Here is a 19,903-nt window from a genome sequence, read left to right on the forward strand (position 1 = left end):
TGCTTTCTTGCCTTTCTGCCTTTCTGTCTTTCTGCCTTCTTGCCTGCCTTCTTGCCTTCCTGCTTTCTTTCCTATCTGCCTTCCCTCTCTTTCTCTCTCCCTCTTGCCTTCCTGCATTCTTTAGGCTAAATAGATGTTGCTTCCACTGAATAATGCTGCTTCTCTTTGCTCTCCAGAGTCATGGCATCCACTCACGAACCTGGCTATCCTAAACACAGTCTAGTTTGTTAGTGTCATTTCTGAAATGGAGCAGAGTACATTGGGACTGCTACCTCCTGAATTCTTCCTAATGCAGCCCAAGATAGTTGTAGCTTTTTTGGCTGCCAGGGCAGACTGGGATTACTTCATAACAAGCTTGTAGGCCTGAAAACCCCCAGATTTTTTTCATATAAACTGTTTTCTGGCCATATCTCCTGCATCCTGTGCATGTGCAGTTGTTTTTTTGAATATAAGTATAAGGCTTAATATTTAGTTACTTCAGTGCTTTCATAAATTTGGAATCTATTTGGAAGTGCCCTTCAGTGATATAGATTTCATTCTCTCCATACCTTTTTATCCAGTGCCTTTCTTGTCTGTGTCCTTTTGTAATTTCTCAATAGAATTCTGGTCTTTCACCCACCTCTGAATTCACCTAATTGTGGTCTGTAAAGTGGAGATTGTGGCTTTACCCCGAGGGGAAAATGGTCTGACCCTATGGGGTATGTGTTGGGAAGATATGGCACATGTTGCATTCTGCTTGAAATAACCAATTATGATGCTTATCTCCAACATGACTACACCCACTTTTATCTTTTAGCATTTCCCAACTCTCCTCTTCCCCCCACTGTATAAGATCCCAATCTTCCACCTTCTGAATTGGGCCCACTCTCTGGGCACTCACAGTGGAAGCTGTATAAGGGCCATTGGGAAAGCTCCCTGATTCTCCTAGCATACCAACCCCCTCTCCCTTAAATCACTTCATAGTTGTGGCTAGTGCCCCTTGTCAAGGAAGCTCTGTATTTCAGGGAACTGACCAATTATAAGACTTCCTCTCTTAATATTTCATTTTGGGTGGGATGGAGTAAGTTTCATGAGATGAAGAGGCATGGTTGGATTATGATCTGGATTGAAGCTATCCTTATTATATATCATTAAAGTGCTTAGCACAGTGCCTGACATATAGTAAGCTTGTTTCTTAGGGAATTCATTGATAATTTGTTCAATTTCTTTTTCTAAGATGGGATTAAGTATTCTATTTCCTCATCTGTTAATCAGGGCAATTTATATATTTTTAAAACTCTCAATAATTGCTTTAATTTCTTCTTCATGGGATATGATTTTACCTTTTTCATTTTTGAGACTGGTAATTTTGTTTTCTTTTTTAAATAATCAAATTAACCATCAGTTTATCTAGTTTCTTGATTTTTTCATAAAACCTACTCCTTGTCTTATTTATTAGTTCAGTGATTTTCTTACTTTCAATTTTACTAATCTCTTCTTTGATTTTCAGGATTTCCAATTTGGTGTTTAATTGGAGATTTTAAATTTGTTCTTTGTGAGGTCTTAATAAATATTTATTTCTTCCTCCCTTTACATTTTTGAAGACTCACACTTCTTTTAAACTTCTCTATTACTGCTGAGGGCACTGCCAGTCTTTCAGTCACTCAGACAACTTCAAAACTATCATTGATTCGTTACTCTCACTTTCCCATGTTCAGTTAATTGCTAAATCTTGCCATTTCTTTTTCCATAATAACTCATATATATCTCCTCTCCACTAAAACACCTCCATCCTAGTTAAAGACTGTTATCTCTTCTTACCTGGATTGTTGCAACAACCTTCTGATTGGTCTTTCTGATTCAAGTCTTGCCTTTCTGTAATCTAATCCCTATACAGTTGCCAAAATGATTTTCAAGTCTGACCATGTTATTCCCCTACTTACTAATCTCCATTGGTTCCTATTAACTCCAGAACAAGATATTTAACTTTTATCTCTTCCTTTTAAATGTCTATTTTTCTGTATTTTCTTTTTTCTTTCTTTATTTAAAAAAATTTTTTTAAGCCCTTAACTTCTGTGCATTGGCTCATAGGTGGAAGAGTGGTAAGGGTGGGCAATGGGGGTCAAGTGACTTGTCCAGGGTCACACAGCTGGGAAGTGTCTGAGACCGGATTTGAACCTAGGACCTCCTATCTCTAGGCCTGACTCTTAATCTACTGAGCTACCCAGCTGCCTCTGTATTTTCCAAAGTATGAAATTATTTACTGGATAATAGTGTACATACCTTGTAAGTAAATATCTACATGGGTTGTATGTGCTCAAAACATTTTTTACAGTTAGGAGTATGCTACCAAAAAAAGTTTAGAGGCTATTGGTTCTCCACTCATCTCCTTTCCTACAAGGAAATCTTTATAGACGTTGTAACTTTCTTTGTGGAAAACTGGACATTTCCTTGGGCTACCAGGTTAATAATTAGCAATTAGCAAAGCTAGATCTGGTTTGGATTTTAAAGAGATCAGTGGTATAGAAAGGGCAATCCAGAAATATGACCAGTCATGTAATCCTTCTGAAAAAAAGAAATAAGTTTATTAGTCTGGCATGACTTGTTTTTGATGAGCCCTCAGAATCACCTCTTCCCTTTCCAAGAGCTTCTGAGCCATTCCTTTAATAAATTTCATGTCATCCTCAGATTAAATAAGTATGCTTTCTAAGTCTTTAAGATTCCAGGAACATGCTTGCTCACTTGAGGGATTTTGTTTAGAATTGCCAACCTATTGAAATGAGGTTAGGATTGTGTTCTATAACTGCCTACTTTGACTCTTTCACTAGTTCTTTTGCTTCTTCCTAGCCACTTGTGAAAGTGACTATCCTCCAGAAGTCTGTCACAAGAGGCCATCTACCGCAACTCTCCCCTGACCAAGAATTCCTCTTCCTTTCTCTTTCTGTACTTTCTCAAAACCTTCCCCAGATTCCATTCTTATATCTTCCCTGATGGCCCCCAATTATGTCTCTTTCTGAGCTTCAGAACTGCATCCTGCCAGTGCCTCAGATCAGCTTATTCTCTTTTCCACTGAGGCTACTTCTCTTTCTTATCTATTTTATTAGGGACCCAGACCCCTCTGTTCCAAACTTTGATGTTATCACTGACTATAATGCACTTAATTTGTTTGTTTGGTGGTCTTTAGTTGTAACTGGGTCAAGTTCATCTCAATTCCTTGAGGGCAAGAAACTTGGTTTATTTTATTTATATCTCCATTAATGCTCTTCATTATTAGAACTATTTGAAGGAACCAGACCAGTAGTTCTTATAGCAGCTTTAGCACAGTGCCAGGCAGATAGGATACACGGAAGGTGCTTTTTTTTTTTTTTTTAAACCCTTACTTTCCGTCTTAGAATCAATACTGTGTATTGGCTCCAAGGCAGAAGAGTGGTAAGGGCTAGGCAGTGGGGGTCGAGTGACTTGCCCAGGGTCACACAGCTGGGAAGTGTCTGAGGTCAGATTTGAACCTAGGACCTCCCATCTCTAGGCCTGGCTCTCAATCCACTGAGCTACCCAGCTGCTCCCAGAAGGTGCTTTTTAAATGCTGATTGACTGACTGTGAACTTAAAATTTTTTTTTGATAACTGCTTATTGTTGTAGTTGAATTCCTTCAGTTGAGTTCAACTCTTCATGACTCCATTTGAGGTTTTCTTGGCAAAAATACTGGAGTGGTTTGCCATTTACTTCTCTAGCTTATTTTATAGATGAGGAAATTAAACCCAACAGGGTTAGGTGGAATCACACTTCACCAGGGTCACACAACTAATAAGTGTATTAAGGCCGGATTTGAACTCATGAAGATAAGTCTTTTTGACTCCAGGCCCATCTTTCTGCACAATGCCACTTAACTCCCCTCCAGCAGCCCCTCTGCCCCCACCCTCCCCCTGCAGTTTGATAAATACTGATTTCTAGTATAATTGTTTCCTCTGAAATCCCACGTATTTAAAGCATTTAAAAACTTTCTGAAAAGGATTAGTCTACAGGCTTCACCAGATTTCTAAAGGAGTTCAGGACACAAAAATGGTTGAGAGCCCTGAACTAGAGGCAAGAATGATCATAACGTTATTTCCATTTGTCCTTGATCAATTAATTCATTTTATTTATTTATTTGTTTTGCTTTTTTTTAATTACATGTAGAAATAATTTTTAACAATTATTTTCTGACATTTTACAATTCAGATTCTCCCCACCACCCTGAACAACTATTCTGATAAGGGTTAAACCAGTGCTTTCATGCAGTGCATATTTCTATATTGCTCATGCTGTGACAGAAGACACATATCACCCATACAATAAAAAACTCATGAAGGAAATAAAGTGGAAGATGATATGCTTTGATCTGTAATTGAACTCCAATAGTTCCATTTGACTTTGAGTCATATTTTGACAGTGTTTAAGTAAAGAGGCTTCTGAAAGGGATAGGCTGCTAGGAGATCTTTAAGGTCCTTTCTAGTTAGTTCTAAACCCTCTGCATCCTAATCTAAATTTTACTTCCCAGTGCCTTATGACTATTTTTCATCAGTTTATTAATATTAGGAAACTGACTGGATTCTTTGTCCTCCTTCTCCTCCTTCTTGACCTTCCCAGCTCTTTTCCTTAGAGGTTTGGTGGTGCAATAGATAGAATGCTGGGACTGGAGTCAAGGAGAACTGAGTTCAAATCCAGCTTCATACAAGTACTTTCATGACCTGGGGCAAGTCATTTAATCTTTATCTGCCTTGGTTTTTTTACTTGTAAAATGTTGATAATAACAGAACCTACATCAGGATTGTTAGGAGGATCAAATGAGCTAATATATATATATATATATAAAGTATTTTGAAAACCATAAAGAGCTACATAAATATTATCATCTTCATCATCATCATCATCCAATATGTGGTTTGTGCTACTACTGGCAGGCAATTTGAGCTTTCTGCCTAATTCACAATGTAACTTTCACAAAAGTTTTTGTATCAGGTGTTAGGGTTTCCAAGGGCTTTTCTCCATGCTTTTCTGTAAGAAGAATGAGTTGACTTGGAGCCAGATTGTAATTAGGAACACCAGGGAGGTGCCAGGAGTTCTCTGGAGAGCTCTGCTGTGATTCATGTATATGTCTTAATGGCAGAGTTCCTACAGAGTTGCCCAAGTTCAGTTACTTTGTTAACTACTGGCCATGTTGATTGGTGGAGGAATTGAATCAAGGATTTGTAAAATTCTCACACAGAAGAAATCACTAGGCTTAATGATATTTAACTGTCACAGGTTTCTTGACTAGACCAAATTTAAGGCTCTTTTTGTTGATGCTATTATGAAAGTCTGGTCCTTGTTGGGAGCTTGCTCTCAATGTTGGCTTCACCCTTGTCTAAGTATGAAATAATCTCCTGGGCTACTGAGTGTCACCTGGGATTGCTACTTATTTTATGTTTCCTGCCTGCCTAGATAAGGTACCTGCCCCAGCCAGACTAGGTTCTCTTGGTTTGCCTGGGCATTGGCCCGTGAAACTGGGCTCAGGAATGACATTTTTTTAAGGGAAGAGGAGGCTCAAAAAGTGTTGTTCTAACTTATGGCTTCATCATTGTAAAGAACCCTTGGTGAGAAACTCTCTTTACTAAGGAACATGGGAAGAGAAGAAGCACTGATTAAGCACCTATGTGTGCCTGGTGCTGTGCTAATTAAGAGTCTTATCATTTAATTTGGTCTTTCCTCATGCATATCAGATCCTTTTGTACAACTTCTAGTCTTGGAGAGATGCCCAGAGGAATGTGCTCAGGGTCACACAACTAGGATCTTGCAGAGAGGAAACTTGAACCAGACCTTCTTGCCTCTGGGCCTGGCTCACTATTCCCTATGCCATGTGGCCTCTTCACAAAAAGTTGTTAGTTAAAACACAAACAAAAAAAAAATCTGAAAATGACTGACTCATTTTCATTTGAAAAATTGGATGTTTTTAAAAGATAAAACTGATTTTAAGATTTCAACATCACATTTCTGTGAGGTTTTTCTTGTGGTGTCTCAGCCAGGTGTAATAGTCTAGGCAGCATGTATGTTGTGTTCATGTTGTTTTTCCAATGTGAGTGGTTGGACTGATTTTTCAAATGATTATGGCTTTTCTGGTAAGGCTTTGGATCTCTATTGAGATTAGATATTTCCCATGTATATTTTAAGCTAACAGAATTCTTAGATGCAGCACAGAACAAAATGCTTTTTTGAAAGGCATTTTATTCAACTGAAGTTGTATCCTTTTTAAAAATCAAAAAACAGTGAAACCCAGGGGGCTCATGTTCTTAACATCTTTGTCAGTTGTGGGACTCTAAAGATGGTTGGTTTTTGGGTTATCCATGTCTCTGGTCTCTTTTTTCACTAGCACAGAATTATTGACTATAAGGGTATAAGAGGAGGACTATTCAATTCGCATTTTTATTAAACACTAACTTTGTGACCAAATCCTTGCCTTCACAGAGTTTAACAAAGAAGATAAGCATTTCTAGAGTGCCTATTATGTGCTAAGTGCCCTTTTTTTAAAAAAAAAAACAACTATTATCTCATTTGAGATTCATAACAAACCCAGTAAGAGGTAGGTGCTATTATTATTTCCATCTTACAGTTGAGGAAACTGAAGCAATTAGAGAGTATATGATGTGCCCAGGGTCCCACCTGGTTAAGTGATTGAAGTTGGAATTGAATTCAGGCCTTCCTGACTCCTGGCCCAGTGCTCTGGCCCAGGGGAATATAACACTTTCACAGATAACTAGATTATAAAACAAAGCATATGCATATTAGAGAGATAGGGGAAAAGTGTCCCATAAGGTCCAAGATGGGAGGTTCCTGCTGCTTGTGGGCAAGGAACTTTTGGGAAAGGTTTTCTTTTCACTTCTAGGTATGTAATGAAGCCAGATGCACCAATTTTTGCCCATTTCTTCAAGGAGAACCTGAGCTCTATCTTTCCCTCTATGTACACCTGTCTGCCATCTTCCCAAATGGATACACCTTTGTTATTCTCATGCTTCTGTTTATGGTAGAGAACATCAGGGTGGATCTGGTGGACACACCTCCAGTGGTGTGTCAGGTTTTTAACTATTAGAGATTATAGATTAAGGGCACCACAACTTGTTGAGTGGTCTGAGAACTGAGATTTTTAGAACTTTTCTGCCACTATCCCTGCAAAAGAGGCATAGGATAAACAGCACTGAGGCCTATCTTAGACTTTTGTCTGTTTTATGGGCACCATGGCCAAATTGCCCCAAACATCCCGAGGTTCCCAAATCTTGCAGTGACCATATGGGGGGTTCAACGATATATTTAAAATTTTCAACTTAATTACTTATTAATAGATGAAGCTGTTAGGTATTTCTTAGATGGAGCTGTCAGGTATTTCTTTTTACCTAAGGCTGCATTGAAAAAATTCCCGATATATTAAGAGCACTTCAAATCAAGAAAGTTTGAGACCCTCTACGGTAGATATATAACAAGCTGATCTTTGACCTGTACTTAGTTTGTCATCTGTAGTCAGACACTTTATCGTGGAGGTTGAACTTGCCAGAGCTTTTGCTAGGGAAGAATTTATCTTGGAAAGAAGCACAAAGGATCACTTTTACTCTAATGATTTACATATGATTAAAGATTTTCTTCTGGAAGCTGATGGAACTATATTCCCTGACCCCCCCCACCCCCCCCCCAAACTCCCATCCCCCAAACTCACAAAACCATTCCCCTTTATTAAGCAGAACTTTTCTTTGCTTAACTTGTTCTACTTCTTTTTTAAAAGGGTTTTTTATTAGTGCATTTTTGTTTTTAAGTAAGTTCTCTTTTTCATGATCTGTTCCCTAATAAGAGAAAAAAAAAAGTTAAGAAAAAAATCTTATCTGGTAGCCATGATTCCAAGAATGTGTGCAACATCCCATACTCAGAGGCTACTGCCTCTTTACCAAGAGAAAGGCAGTGCATTCCCATGTCAGTTATCTGGCACTGATAATGGTCATTATATTTGATCCCACTTATGTTGCCTTTGTTTATATTGTAATAGTTATGCATATTTTCCTTCAATTTTTACTTTCCTCATTTTGTGTCAGTTAATAGAAGTCTTCCCATATTTCTCCCACTTGTTCCTTGTTTAACCAATCTTTGAGTACTTCTCTCGTTTCCTGTTTCTTTTCTGCTGCAGAAGTGCTGCTATGAGAGTATTTTGTATCTATAAGAATTTTCTTTCTACCATTGACTTCCTTCCATCTCCTTCCTTCCTTGTTTATACTGGTGCCAAAGACTTTATGATGGCATATCTTTTTTTACTGTTTCTGTTTTAATCAGAAGCAATCAATGAGTCTTTATTAAGAGTCTGCTATATGCCAGGTATACATAAGATGCTGGGGATATAATTGCAAAAATGAAGCAATTACTGCCCTCAAGAAGCTTCTATTCTGTTCAGAGTGGTCTCTTTTAGTCTAGTCAATATCTCTAAAATTCTTGTTCTAAATATTGTAATCCCAAATGTAGCATTATTTGTGCTCCTGGACTTGCCTTCTGGACTTTAACTTCTTAGAGTTAAAATTAAAAAAAAAAATACCCTTACCTTTTGTCTTAGTATGCTAAGATGGAATAGAGGCTAGAATGAGGCAATCAAGGTTAAATGACTTGCCCAGGGGTCACAGATCTAGGAAGTGTCTGAACCCAGATTTTTCCCACTCTAGGTGTAGAGCTCTATCCACTGTACTACTTTAGCTGTCCATAGAGTTAATATTAGCATAGCCTATTATTATGGGCCCTCAGAATATTTGTTCCTTGTGTATCCCGAAATAGAATGTCATCAAACTTTGTTTAATCAGGTACTCAAGAAGTAGAAGTCTCAGATGAATGGAATTTTCTCGTTATTAAAGGATTATTTATCTCTATAAACCACCCCCCTTTTTTTTAAACTACAAACCCTTACCTTGTATCTTGAAATCAAAACTATGTATTGGTTCCAAGGCAGAAGAGTGGTAAAGGCTAGGCAATGGGAGTTAAGTGACTTGCCCAGGGTCACACAGCTCGGAAGTGTCTGAGGCCAAATTTGAACCCAGGACTTCCCATCTCTGGGCCTGACTCTCAATCCACTGAGCAACCTAGCTGCCCCTCTATAACCCTTTTTCAACTCTTGCAGAAAATATTTTAGAAATCTGAGTCTACTTTTCTTCCCAGGAATATTGAGAATGTGACCAGAATAGAATCTTTCTTTTTTGATAGAATCTCTTGTAGGGCTTCAGAGTTATCAGTTCAAATGTAGATTACTTTCTAGATGAGAGATAACCATAGGGCTAGATGGTAGCTGACTCCAAGACACTCCAATCATCCAGTCAGTCAATAAACATTTATTAAATGCTCTCTGCTAGGCATTGTACTAAGCACTGTGGAGATACAAAAGAAAGGCAAAAGACAGGCTCCGCCTTCAAGGTGCTTATAATCTTTTAGGGGAGACAACATGAGAACAGCTATGCATAAACAAGCTATACACAGGATAAATTTGAAATAACCAGCAGAGGGAAGGCATTAAAATTAGGAGAGGTTGGGAAAGACTTCTTATAGGAAGTAGGATTTGAGCAAGAACTTGGAGGGAGCCAGGGAAGCTGAGAGGTGGAAGATACTTCATTTTCACTATATTTCCAATGAAAGTTTGTTTTCTTGTCTTTTGCCATCTTTCTTTTGAGAAGTGAATTGCTAACACATCTATAACCTAGATCAATTTGCTTACCATCTCAGGGAGTGGGGAGGGGAGGAAGAGAATTTGGATCTCATAATTTTGGAAAATGTATGTTAAAAATGTTCATTACATGTTATCAGGGAAAGAAATAAAATATATTAAAAAAAAGTGAAATGCTCAGAAAAATAAATTCTGAGAGTTTCAGCTAGGCAGTTTCTGGTTAAGTTTAAAGCCATAACGATAAGAATCATAGGATTTTCAAATTACAAGGGACCTCAGAGATTATATTATTTTATAGAAGAGAAAATTGAGACCCAGAGAGGCTCAATGACTTGTCAATGTCACATAGCTAATTAGTGGTAGAACCAGGTCTGGACTCAGAGGATCCTAGATATAGAGTTGGAAGGAATCTTTGAGGTTATTGGTCCCAAATAGGAAGCAGAAACCCAGAGAGGTGTCTTGGCAAGGCCACACCAGTTAGTGCCACAGGCAGGTTTCAAACTCATATCTTCTGACTTCAGACCCAGAGCTCTTATCTTCCAGCACAGTGTTCTGTCTTCTGCATCACACTGAGATTTTGCTACAATTGTTCTAATGGACAATTCCTTTCCCTTGTCTCCTAAGGCCAAATGTGCACTCACTTTCCTCAGCACAATGTGGTTGGCAGAGAGGAGGGTCCTGGGTTTGAATATTGCCTCTGATATCTACTGGCTCTGTCACCTTTGGAAGGTCATTTAACTTCTTAGCCTTAGTTTCCTCTTTGTCACAAATGATACTGTACTTTAGAACCTGCCCAACAGTGTTTTGGTGAGGATCAAATGAGAACTGATGTAAACCTTAAACACTTTATGCATGCTACCTATTATCATCACCATCACCGTCATTATTCTTATGGGGTCATGTTCTATCTGCCTCTGTTAGGGAAAGGGACTGAACTTTGGGAAAGTTTAGGAACCTACACAAACTATCATTTCTCCTTTTTGCCTCCCTGTGAACCGGATTTCCAGTTTTGAAACCTAGCAGGATCTCCTGGCCAGAGCAAGGAAGAGAGCCATGTATACCAAACCTTCTGGACTCTGGAAAAAGAGAGAACCCTGGAGATCATAGTTATGAAGAACAAGTGAGACTAGGGCAGACATCCTCCAGGAAGGAAGTAAAATCCTGGGCAGAACAGGAACAGTGGGATGTGGAAGACATGAGGGTCACAGGGGTACACTGGAGCTATGAGGAAACAAAGACTTTCCTTGCAATACTTGGCGAGTCTCCATTTTCTGAAAAACTCCGGACCTGTCATCAAAACCGCCCTGTGTACCGGGCCATTTCTGAGCGATTGCGAGAGCGGGGTTTCCTGCGAACCCTGGAACAATGCCGATATAGGATCAAAAACCTTTTACGAAATTATAGGAAAGCCAAGAGCAGTCATCCCCCTGGGACTTGCCCTTTCTATGAGGAGTTGGACACTCTGGTGAAGGCTCGGGCTGCTGTCAGAGCTGCAGACATCTCAGAGGAGGGTGCTGGTCTCCCCAGGTTGGGGGATAGTGATGCTGAGACAGAAGAGCAGGAAGAAGGGAACTGGGAACACGAGGCAGCTACAGAGGCCATGACAGCTGAAGATTGTAATGGGGATAAGGTGGTCATTGAAGAACCAATACAGGGACCCAAGATGTCTGGTGGCCCAACCTTTTTCCAAAGTCGCATTGGTAAGACTCTATTAGGATCCTTGCACCTATTCCTCCCCTCAGCTGCTCATTCCCCTGTCTTGTCTCCCTCTAGTAATCCCAATCTATTCCCTCTTCCCTCAGGAAATTCATATATGCATCCAAAGGGGCCGGGATGGGAAAGCAGAAGGAATTATGATCTAGTGAATTGTGTCCTGTCTATGAGAAATCAGAAATGTTACAACTGAAGCCCTTTAGAGCTGGAAGGGGCCCTAAAAATTCTCTATCAGATTGTAAACTTTATGAGGGTGAAGACCATATTTTGTCTACATGTTGTTTATTTCCCAGCACCTAATACAGCTCTTTACACACATGAATGCTTGATACATGTTTTTTGAATTGGATTTAGGTCTGATACTTCATTTTACAGTTGAAGGAACCTCTGAGGTTTTGAGAAGTTGCCACTGCTCCAACATCACTTAACTCTAGTCAGTATCATAATTGAATTGGAATCTCAGTCTCTTGACTGATCTGAAAAGGGAATGAAAAATAGTCAGTATTTTCAGGATGTGCTGTTGGTAACTACTTACATAACCTAGAACACATGAGTATTTTTCTTTATCCTAGCCTCTCTGAAATGAAGTTACTAATCCCCAGTTACACTCTTTCTCCTTTTTCCATAAAATCTATTCAGTTTTCAGGGGCAACTAGGTAACTCGGTAGACAGAGAGTCAGACTTGGAGTTGAGAGATCCAGAATTCAAATCTGGCCTCAAACACTTCCTGGCTGTATGACCCTAGCAAGTCACTTAACCCCTTTTGCCTAGCCCTTACCACTCCTCTGCCTTAGAACTGATACTATGTATTAATTCTAAGATAGAAAGTAAGGGTTATAAAAAAAATCTGTTAAATTTTGACCAGGATCATAGAATTGCAAAGTTGGAAGGAGACCTTGGAGATCTTCTATTCCAAACTTTACAAAAAATATGAATCTCATACATCATCCAAAATAGGGTTTGCACAAAGCAAGTTAATTAGGAATATTTATTTCCTCCAGAAATTTAGAATGGAAAAAAAACTGCATTAAAATAGTCATAACATATATAGTGTAGACTAGCAGTCCCCAACTTGATGACCCTGGTGTGGCATGAATAGAATAATTTATGGGTCCTTTGTGATCCTTAAGCTTAAATTCTCCGAATATGGCAAGCTGGTGCAGTGGTATCATATTCTACTAAATTCAGCGAACATTTATTAAACACACGCGTATACATACAATACACACATGTACATGTATGTACACATACATATTGAACATATATATGGCATTGTGTCTGGTGTGTATACATACATGCATTTGCTAGGTGGTGTGTTAGGTGCTGGGGATATAAATACAAAGAGTGGAGCAGTCTCTATTTAGAGGTTACATTCTGCTAGGGAAAATACAACATATACACAGATAAGTAAGTAAATGAAAGAGAGTGTCAAAAAGATCTAAGACCAGAATTTTGTAACTAGCTGCATCTTTTGCATGTTCCTTTGGGGGCTTAAATTTTGGCCTTAGGGCATAGATGGGCTCTTTTGTTTGGGGGAAGCAGGTCTGATATGGGACTAGTTTGACCCTGATTGTCAGTGATACTCCTTTAGTAATGGGAGAATCACTGGACATAGACTCTGGTCTTGGCTGTGCTACTAGCTGTTGGACCTTGGAAAATTATTCAGTGTTTCTGGATTTTGTTATCTTTATCTTTAAAATGAGAGGCTTGGACTAAAATCATGGTATCTTAGCACTGCAAGGTACCTTGAAGGGGAGCTAGCCTGAAGCATCTTGTCTGAAGCATGAATCCCCCTCTACAACCTTCTTGACAAATAATCATCTCACCTCTAGTGGAAGGCCTCCTGTAGAGGGGATTATGTTTATTAGCTAGTCTCATAGGTCCCATCCAGCTCTAAAGTGCTGATTCTTTTTTCCTTTTCCTTGTCATCTCATTTTCTTCACAATTCCTCATGTGCTTAACAGGCCTTTACTCCTAGGCCCAGGAGAGTTCCTCCAGGCCACCAGGCACCTACCAGGATGACCCTTTCTAGGTTTGAGAACTCTAAAACCTTCTCTTCTGGTAGCAGGTGTGCACTGGGGCTATGAAGAAACCAAGATTTTCCTTGCCATTCTTGGTGAGTCTCCATTCTCCAAAAAACTTCAGACCTGTCACCAGAACAGCCAAGTGTATCGTGCCATTGCTGAGCGGTTGCGCCAACGGGGTTTCCTCCGAACACTAGAACAATGTCGCTACAGGTTCAAAAACCTCCTACGAAGTTACCGGAAAGCTAAGAGCAGCCAACCTCCAGGGGTTTGCCCTTTCTATGAAGAGCTGGATACTCTCATGCGTGCACGAGCACTTCTCAGAAGTGCCCGCTTCCCAGAAAGGCCAGGGATGAGAGATGCTGAAGAACACAACCAAGAGGCCTGGAGACAAGAAGAAGAGGAAGCAGCCAAAGAAGACAGAGGCAGTGATGTGCCAACTCAGCATTTTAAGACCCATAACACTGTAGCTCCATTTAAAAGCTGCATTGGTAAGCTTCTCCCTGTTAATTGGACAGCCATATGGCATGGCTTAATAGAAATAGCATTGGATGGTGAGTCTAAAGGTAGGAGACTCATTTCAGCTCTGTGGACTAATCACTGTGACCTTGAGCTCTTGTCATTGCCTCCATCTTCCCAAAAGTTAAGTAGGCATAATTTCTGCCTCAGAAGAAGCCCTTCATTGTGACCATAATGAGGCAGCATGCCGTAGATAGCATTCCAGACTCAGCCGTAGGAAGACCTGTGGTCAGAGCCTGTCTCAGAAACTTCTTAGTCATGGGACCTAGACCATATCACTTTAGCCTTCAGTTTTCTTATCTGTAAAATGAGGAGGTTGGACTTGATAGCCTTTTTGGTCCCTTCTTGTTCTAAATCCATGATCCTGTAATTGTTAGCCTTTAGCCCATTCCTGTTTTCTTAGACTTCTTTTTCTGTTCTGACTTAATGTCCCTCCTTCTCGTATAGTTCTGACCATTGAAATAACTTAAAATGACTTAGAACTAGCCATCTCAACAGTGTAGTCCCCTTTACTTTTCAGTTCTATGTTCCATTGTCCTTCCCTTGTCTTGCCCTTGTAGTTCTTAATATGGCCTCACCTATTTGCCTTTTTCCTTCTCCCAAACTGTTGAGTATTCTCAGAAGAAGGCACAAAGCTGTGCAAGAAATGATTACAAATTCCTGCCATCCCACCTCAACTGGTTCACTGTATGGCAGTTTCCTCTTTCATTCATTTCTGATGAACTTTCTACCACACTTCCTAGACTAGAAGTTCAAAACCATTTTTAAGCCCCCAACTCTATTCTACCCCTCTCTCTTAGCCATTGATATTTATATCTTCAATTTTTCTGAGAAGATGTGAGGCCATCTGCCATATGCTTTCTCATTTGCCCTTCTTTACATGTTGGAACTTCTATATTTACTCATCTTTTACTCTTTCCTTTCCTTTAGCTAATGCTAAATCCTATTCATACTCGATTAGATCCATTCTCATCTTTTTTTCTTTCTGTTCATTATTGCCTTCCTACATCCTGGCTCTTTCTTCTGTCCCTAAAAATGAGCTCAGGTCTCTCCTACCCTAAAAAAATCTTTCCCTTCATCTTGCTACTCCCTAAAGTGATCTATTTTTACTGACACACATAAAATTGGCTCTACTCTTTTTTTTCCAGCCCTTATCTTCTGCTTATAATCAATACTATGTATTGGTTTAAGGCAGAAGGAGCGGTAAAGACTAGGCAATAAGAGTTAAATGACTTGCTCAATCACATAGCTAGGAAGTATTTGAGACTGGATTTGAACTCAGGACTACCCATCTCCAGGTCTGGCTCTCTATCCAGTGAACCACCTTGCTGCCAATTGTCTGTATTCTTCTGCATATACTTCTTTACTTCATATAGCCTTCCATAGCCTGGCTTCCATCTCTAATGAAACTGCTCATTTCAAGGTCACCAGATACCTGTTAATGGCGAGATCCAGTATTCTTTTCTTGGTCTTACTCCTCTGACATTGTTTTATAGCATTTGACTTTATTGACTCCTTGATAGTCTTTCCTTCCTCACTTTTCATAATGTTGTTTTCTCCTAAGACTTCTCTCTCTAGGGCTACATTATCTTTGTCTCTTCTGGTTCATTTTACTTGTGCCTTCTTTCTTGACACAACTTCTTTTGGGTACCTTATTTACTCGCATGATTTTACTGGGGAAGTAATTCATCTCTGCCATTGACTATCTATTCTGTATGTCTAGTTGTGATGTTTTTCCTCAATCCCATCACTACATTTCCAGCCTGATAAGCTTTTCTACCTGGCGGTCATGACAGCAACTCAAACTTAAATGTCTGAAATGAATCATATCTCTTCCTACCTAAATGTGCACTTTCTTCCAGATTGCCAATTATTCTTCGTGGCCCCACCATCTTCTGTCATCTAGCAAGAAACAGTAGAGACCTCTTTGTATCATTAGTCCTCCTCACCTCCCACATCCAGTCATTTGCCAAGTCCTTCCTTCACAGTATCTCTCCAATCCATCTCTCAGGACCTGCATTGTGTAACATAAATAATCTTAAGTGGGGTTACTGTGGAGTTCTGTGCTCCCACTTAAGATTATTTATGTTATGATTGCCACCATATTATTACTTCCCCCCCAGTCTATTGTGTGGTGATCTTCTTGTGGATCTACCCACCTCTAGTTTCTTTCTTTTCCAAGTTATTTTTCAATTGGCTATTGAAATTATCTTCTATGTCTGAGCCTGAGGAAGGCATTCACTTGCTCAAAAAAGCTTCTGTGACTTCTCATTGTGATGGGATAAAATGAGGTTCTGGCATTAGAAACCTTAGGTAGTCTGGCTCCAGCCTACCTTTCTAGCATTGTTGTAAACAAATTCTCTTTACACATTCTACATTTAAGCCAGACTAGATTGCTAATTATTCCTGAATTTCATCTTATCTTTTTCCTCAAAAATTTGCAGGCCATTTCCTGTGCTCCAAACACCCTCCTTTTATACTTCTTCCTACTAAAATCTTAGCAGAGGTGCTCTCTTCCTCCATGACATCTTGCCTTCCCCTCCTAGTGGAAAGTAATCCATTTTCTCCTCACATTTTTCTGATTACTCAGGCTTCCCTTTTTTCTAGATCCCATTTTTGTTGTTTCATACTTGTTTTTGTACATATTTGAACCCCTTAATAAATTTAAAATTTTCAAGATGTCATGGAAAGAGAGCCAGGCCACTGACTTGGGAGTGCTCAGATTAAAGTCTTTTCTGTGGCATCTGTGGGCTATGGTATTCTAGGCAGTTAGAACCCTGGGCAGCTCTCTGATATTGTTACCTTGCAGACCAAATGCCAGCCTGCATTGGTAGAGGGAATTTCCTCATTGGGGGTTCCTTACCATAGTGAAAACACAGGAGACCTAGGCTTAAAAACATAAAGCTCCTTGAATACGGGGATGGTTATTTGTCTTTCCATTCCCAGGAAACAGTAGAGCAGGCACAGAAAACATGTTTTCTTAGTGGGAATGGAAGGTGTCCTCTTGCGTCCATATAAGTGAATCAACATCCGTTTGTGGAGTTAGCTGTTTTTTGGTTTGTTTGTTTGTTTGTTCGTTTGTTTGTTTTTAAGTCAGCCGCCAGCCAGTCAGAGAATAAGAACACCCTTGGAATCTGAGAGTCAAAGCTTTTATTAACCTACGCTAGCAAATATGATCATTGGTGGCCAGGCAGGCATTTAAGAGATTTGTTTCAAAAGGAATTGATCAGATCCTGGAATAGGAATTGGGCTTGAGACTTCACCAGAGGGCCCCAAGTCCCCCTCTCTATTCGTCATGCTTCCTTAAAGAGTATCTCTGGGGGCAGCTGAGTGGCTCAGTGGTTTTAGAGCCAGGCCCAGAGATGGAAGGTCTTGAGTTCAAAAATGGCCTCAGACACTTCCTAGCTGTGTGACCCTGGGCAAGTCACATAACCCCCATTGCCTAGCCCTGACCACTCTTCTGCCTTAGAGCCAATACCCAGTATTGATTCTAAGATGGAAGGTAAGGGTTAAAAAAAAAGTATCTCTAGCCATTTTCTTTTTGATATATATATACACATTTTCCTTCTGATATATATATATATGTACATATATATATATATGTATGTATGTATGTATGTTAATCATGGCAGAGAGGCTGAGATTTGTCTGAGAAAAGTTCTATAATTAGGTCTCACATTAGTCCCTTTTAGTCTCCTAAGCAAAATCACTTCCTCGTTACCTGCCCTAGTATGATTTTCCAAGTTCAGACAAGGAACAGATTTAGCAGAATCCTACTCAGCAGAACAATTTACCAAAAATTTTACAAATACTACAGAAGACATAATCCATGCCATGAAATGCTTTAAAAAATTGTTTTTTGGAAATTGAGTTTTGTATGTTTATCTTTTAAAAAAATTTTTATTGTTATCTTTTGTTTTTATATCAATTACATTTCCCTATATATCTTCACCTGTTCCCATTCCCTTAGAGTCATCACCTCTGTTATAAAGATAACAGAGAATAAAAATAAGGAGAAAAGTAGTTCAGCAAAACTAAATATATAAATTAAGCCTGGCATTATGTATACAGTGTTCTACACTTAGAGCCCCACAATAAGTGGGGACTCACAGGATCCTCCTATTCAAATAAAGGAGGGAGGTTGCAATGAAGCCACCATCTCTAGTGTAATCAAATTTTGTTCCTTTTTCTCATGTACTCCCATTTCTTTATTTACTATCACAGTTACATTCCTCTTCTTCCTTTTCAGGTTTGGACATGAAGTCTGAGAATGAAGAACAGAATTCAAAACAAGAAGTTTCTGAGGAGCCACACAAGGCATTGTCAAAACATTTTGAAGAAGATGGTGGCCAGACTGTTTGGGAAAAAGACTGTGAGGATGAATATGAATCAGGAAGACAATGTGAAAGTCCTTCAGAGGAACAGTGGGAGAAATGTGGTTCTGAAGAGGATTTAGAAAAATTAATAGATCATCAGGGACTGTACCTAGCAGAAAAACCCTATAAATGCAATACATGTGTGAAAAGTTTCAGCCGGAGTTCTCATTTTATTGCACATCAGCGGATCCACACAGGTGAAAAACCCTACAAATGCCTTGAATGTGGGAAAAGCTTCAGTGACCGTTCTAACCTCAATACTCATCAGAGAATCCATACTGGAGAGAAACCTTACAAATGTCTTGAATGTGGAAAAAGCTTTAGTGATCATTCAAACCTAGTCACCCATCAGAGAATCCACACAGGAGAAAAACCCTATAAATGTAGCGAGTGTTGGAAAAGCTTCAACCAGAGTTCAAATCTTATTAAACATCAGAGAATCCATATGGGAGGAAATACTGACAGATATGAGCATGGGGAAAGCTTTGCTAACAATCCATCTTTGAAGGCACACTTGAAAAATCATGCTGGGGAGAAGATTTCTGAGCAGCTTGAAGGAGAAAACAATTTCAGTATGAGCTTAACTTGTCCTGGATCCCAAAGAGCTGACTCTGGAGAAAAACCCTTTGAATGTCATGAATGTGGAAGAAGCTTCAGTAAGAGCTCAGCCCTTACTAGTCACCAAAGAATCCATACAGGGGAGAAACCTTATGAATGTGCAGAATGTGGAAAAAGCTTCAGTAAAAGCTCAACACTTACTAACCATCAAAGAGTCCACACAGGTGAAAAACCATATAAATGTGTTGATTGTGGGAAATGCTTCAGTGAACGTTCAAAGCTCATCACTCATCAAAGAGTTCACACAGGAGAGAAGCCCTATAAATGTCTAGAGTGTGGAAAAAACTTTCGTGACCGTTCAAACCTTATTACTCACCACAGAATTCACACAGGAGAGAAACCATATAGGTGTGGTGAATGTGGGAAATGTTTCAACCAGAGCTCAAGCCTTATTATACACCAGAGAATCCATACCGGAGAGAAACCCTACAAATGTACTGAGTGTGGAAAAGACTTCAACAACAGTTCACACTTCAGTGCCCACCGGAGAACACACACTGGACATAAAGCTATGTAGGACAGAAAAAAACAAATGTTGATTTAAATTTTCTAGCATCATATGATATATTTGCTAGAAAAGTATTTTTTTTAAGTTTTAGGCTCAGTTCATCCTAGGAAAGCAATACTGGTGTAAAGCCAAGCAGCTTGGACACGAATTTTAAAATCCTGAAGAGTTGAATATTAAAACATTTCACAAAAACAATTTTCTTTTGTGTTGGCAAAAAAACTCTCACAAACACATAGTACTTTGGCCAGCCTCACCCTGGCTAATGAAAAATATTGTAGCTAAACAAGTAACTTCATAAGTGCAGATGTGAATTATAGTTCTAATATAGACAAGCCATTAATTAGCATGGAATCTTTCTCTCTCATTTCAGGATTCATGTATAGAACTGAAGCAATAAAAAAAATTACCACCTCATAGATTTTTGATTTACAGCAGGGGAAGGAATGCATTTAATAGAAAACATTTCAAGCTCACA

The 19,903-nt window shown here is 39.3% G+C and overlaps 1 protein-coding gene across 1 annotated transcript in view; it reads left to right on the forward strand.

Annotated features, from left to right (window-relative positions):
- The window catches only part of ZSCAN20 (zinc finger and SCAN domain containing 20), a 28,704-nt gene extending 8,843 nt beyond the window's left edge, over positions 1–19,861 (forward strand). Inside the window, exons 3-5 of the mRNA XM_044668751.1 lie at positions 10,672–11,370; positions 13,449–13,840; positions 18,151–19,861. Of these exons, the coding sequence (XP_044524686.1) occupies positions 10,672–11,370; positions 13,449–13,840; positions 18,151–19,437 (2,378 nt within the window). The 3' untranslated portion in view covers positions 19,438–19,861. The remainder of the gene's footprint in view (positions 1–10,671; positions 11,371–13,448; positions 13,841–18,150) is intronic.
- The last annotated feature ends 42 nt before the right edge of the window (positions 19,862–19,903 follow it).

The sequence above is a fragment of the Gracilinanus agilis genome, chromosome 3 (genome assembly GCF_016433145.1).
Source record: "Gracilinanus agilis isolate LMUSP501 chromosome 3, AgileGrace, whole genome shotgun sequence".
In the NCBI taxonomy this organism is placed as follows: Eukaryota; Metazoa; Chordata; class Mammalia; order Didelphimorphia; family Didelphidae; genus Gracilinanus; species Gracilinanus agilis.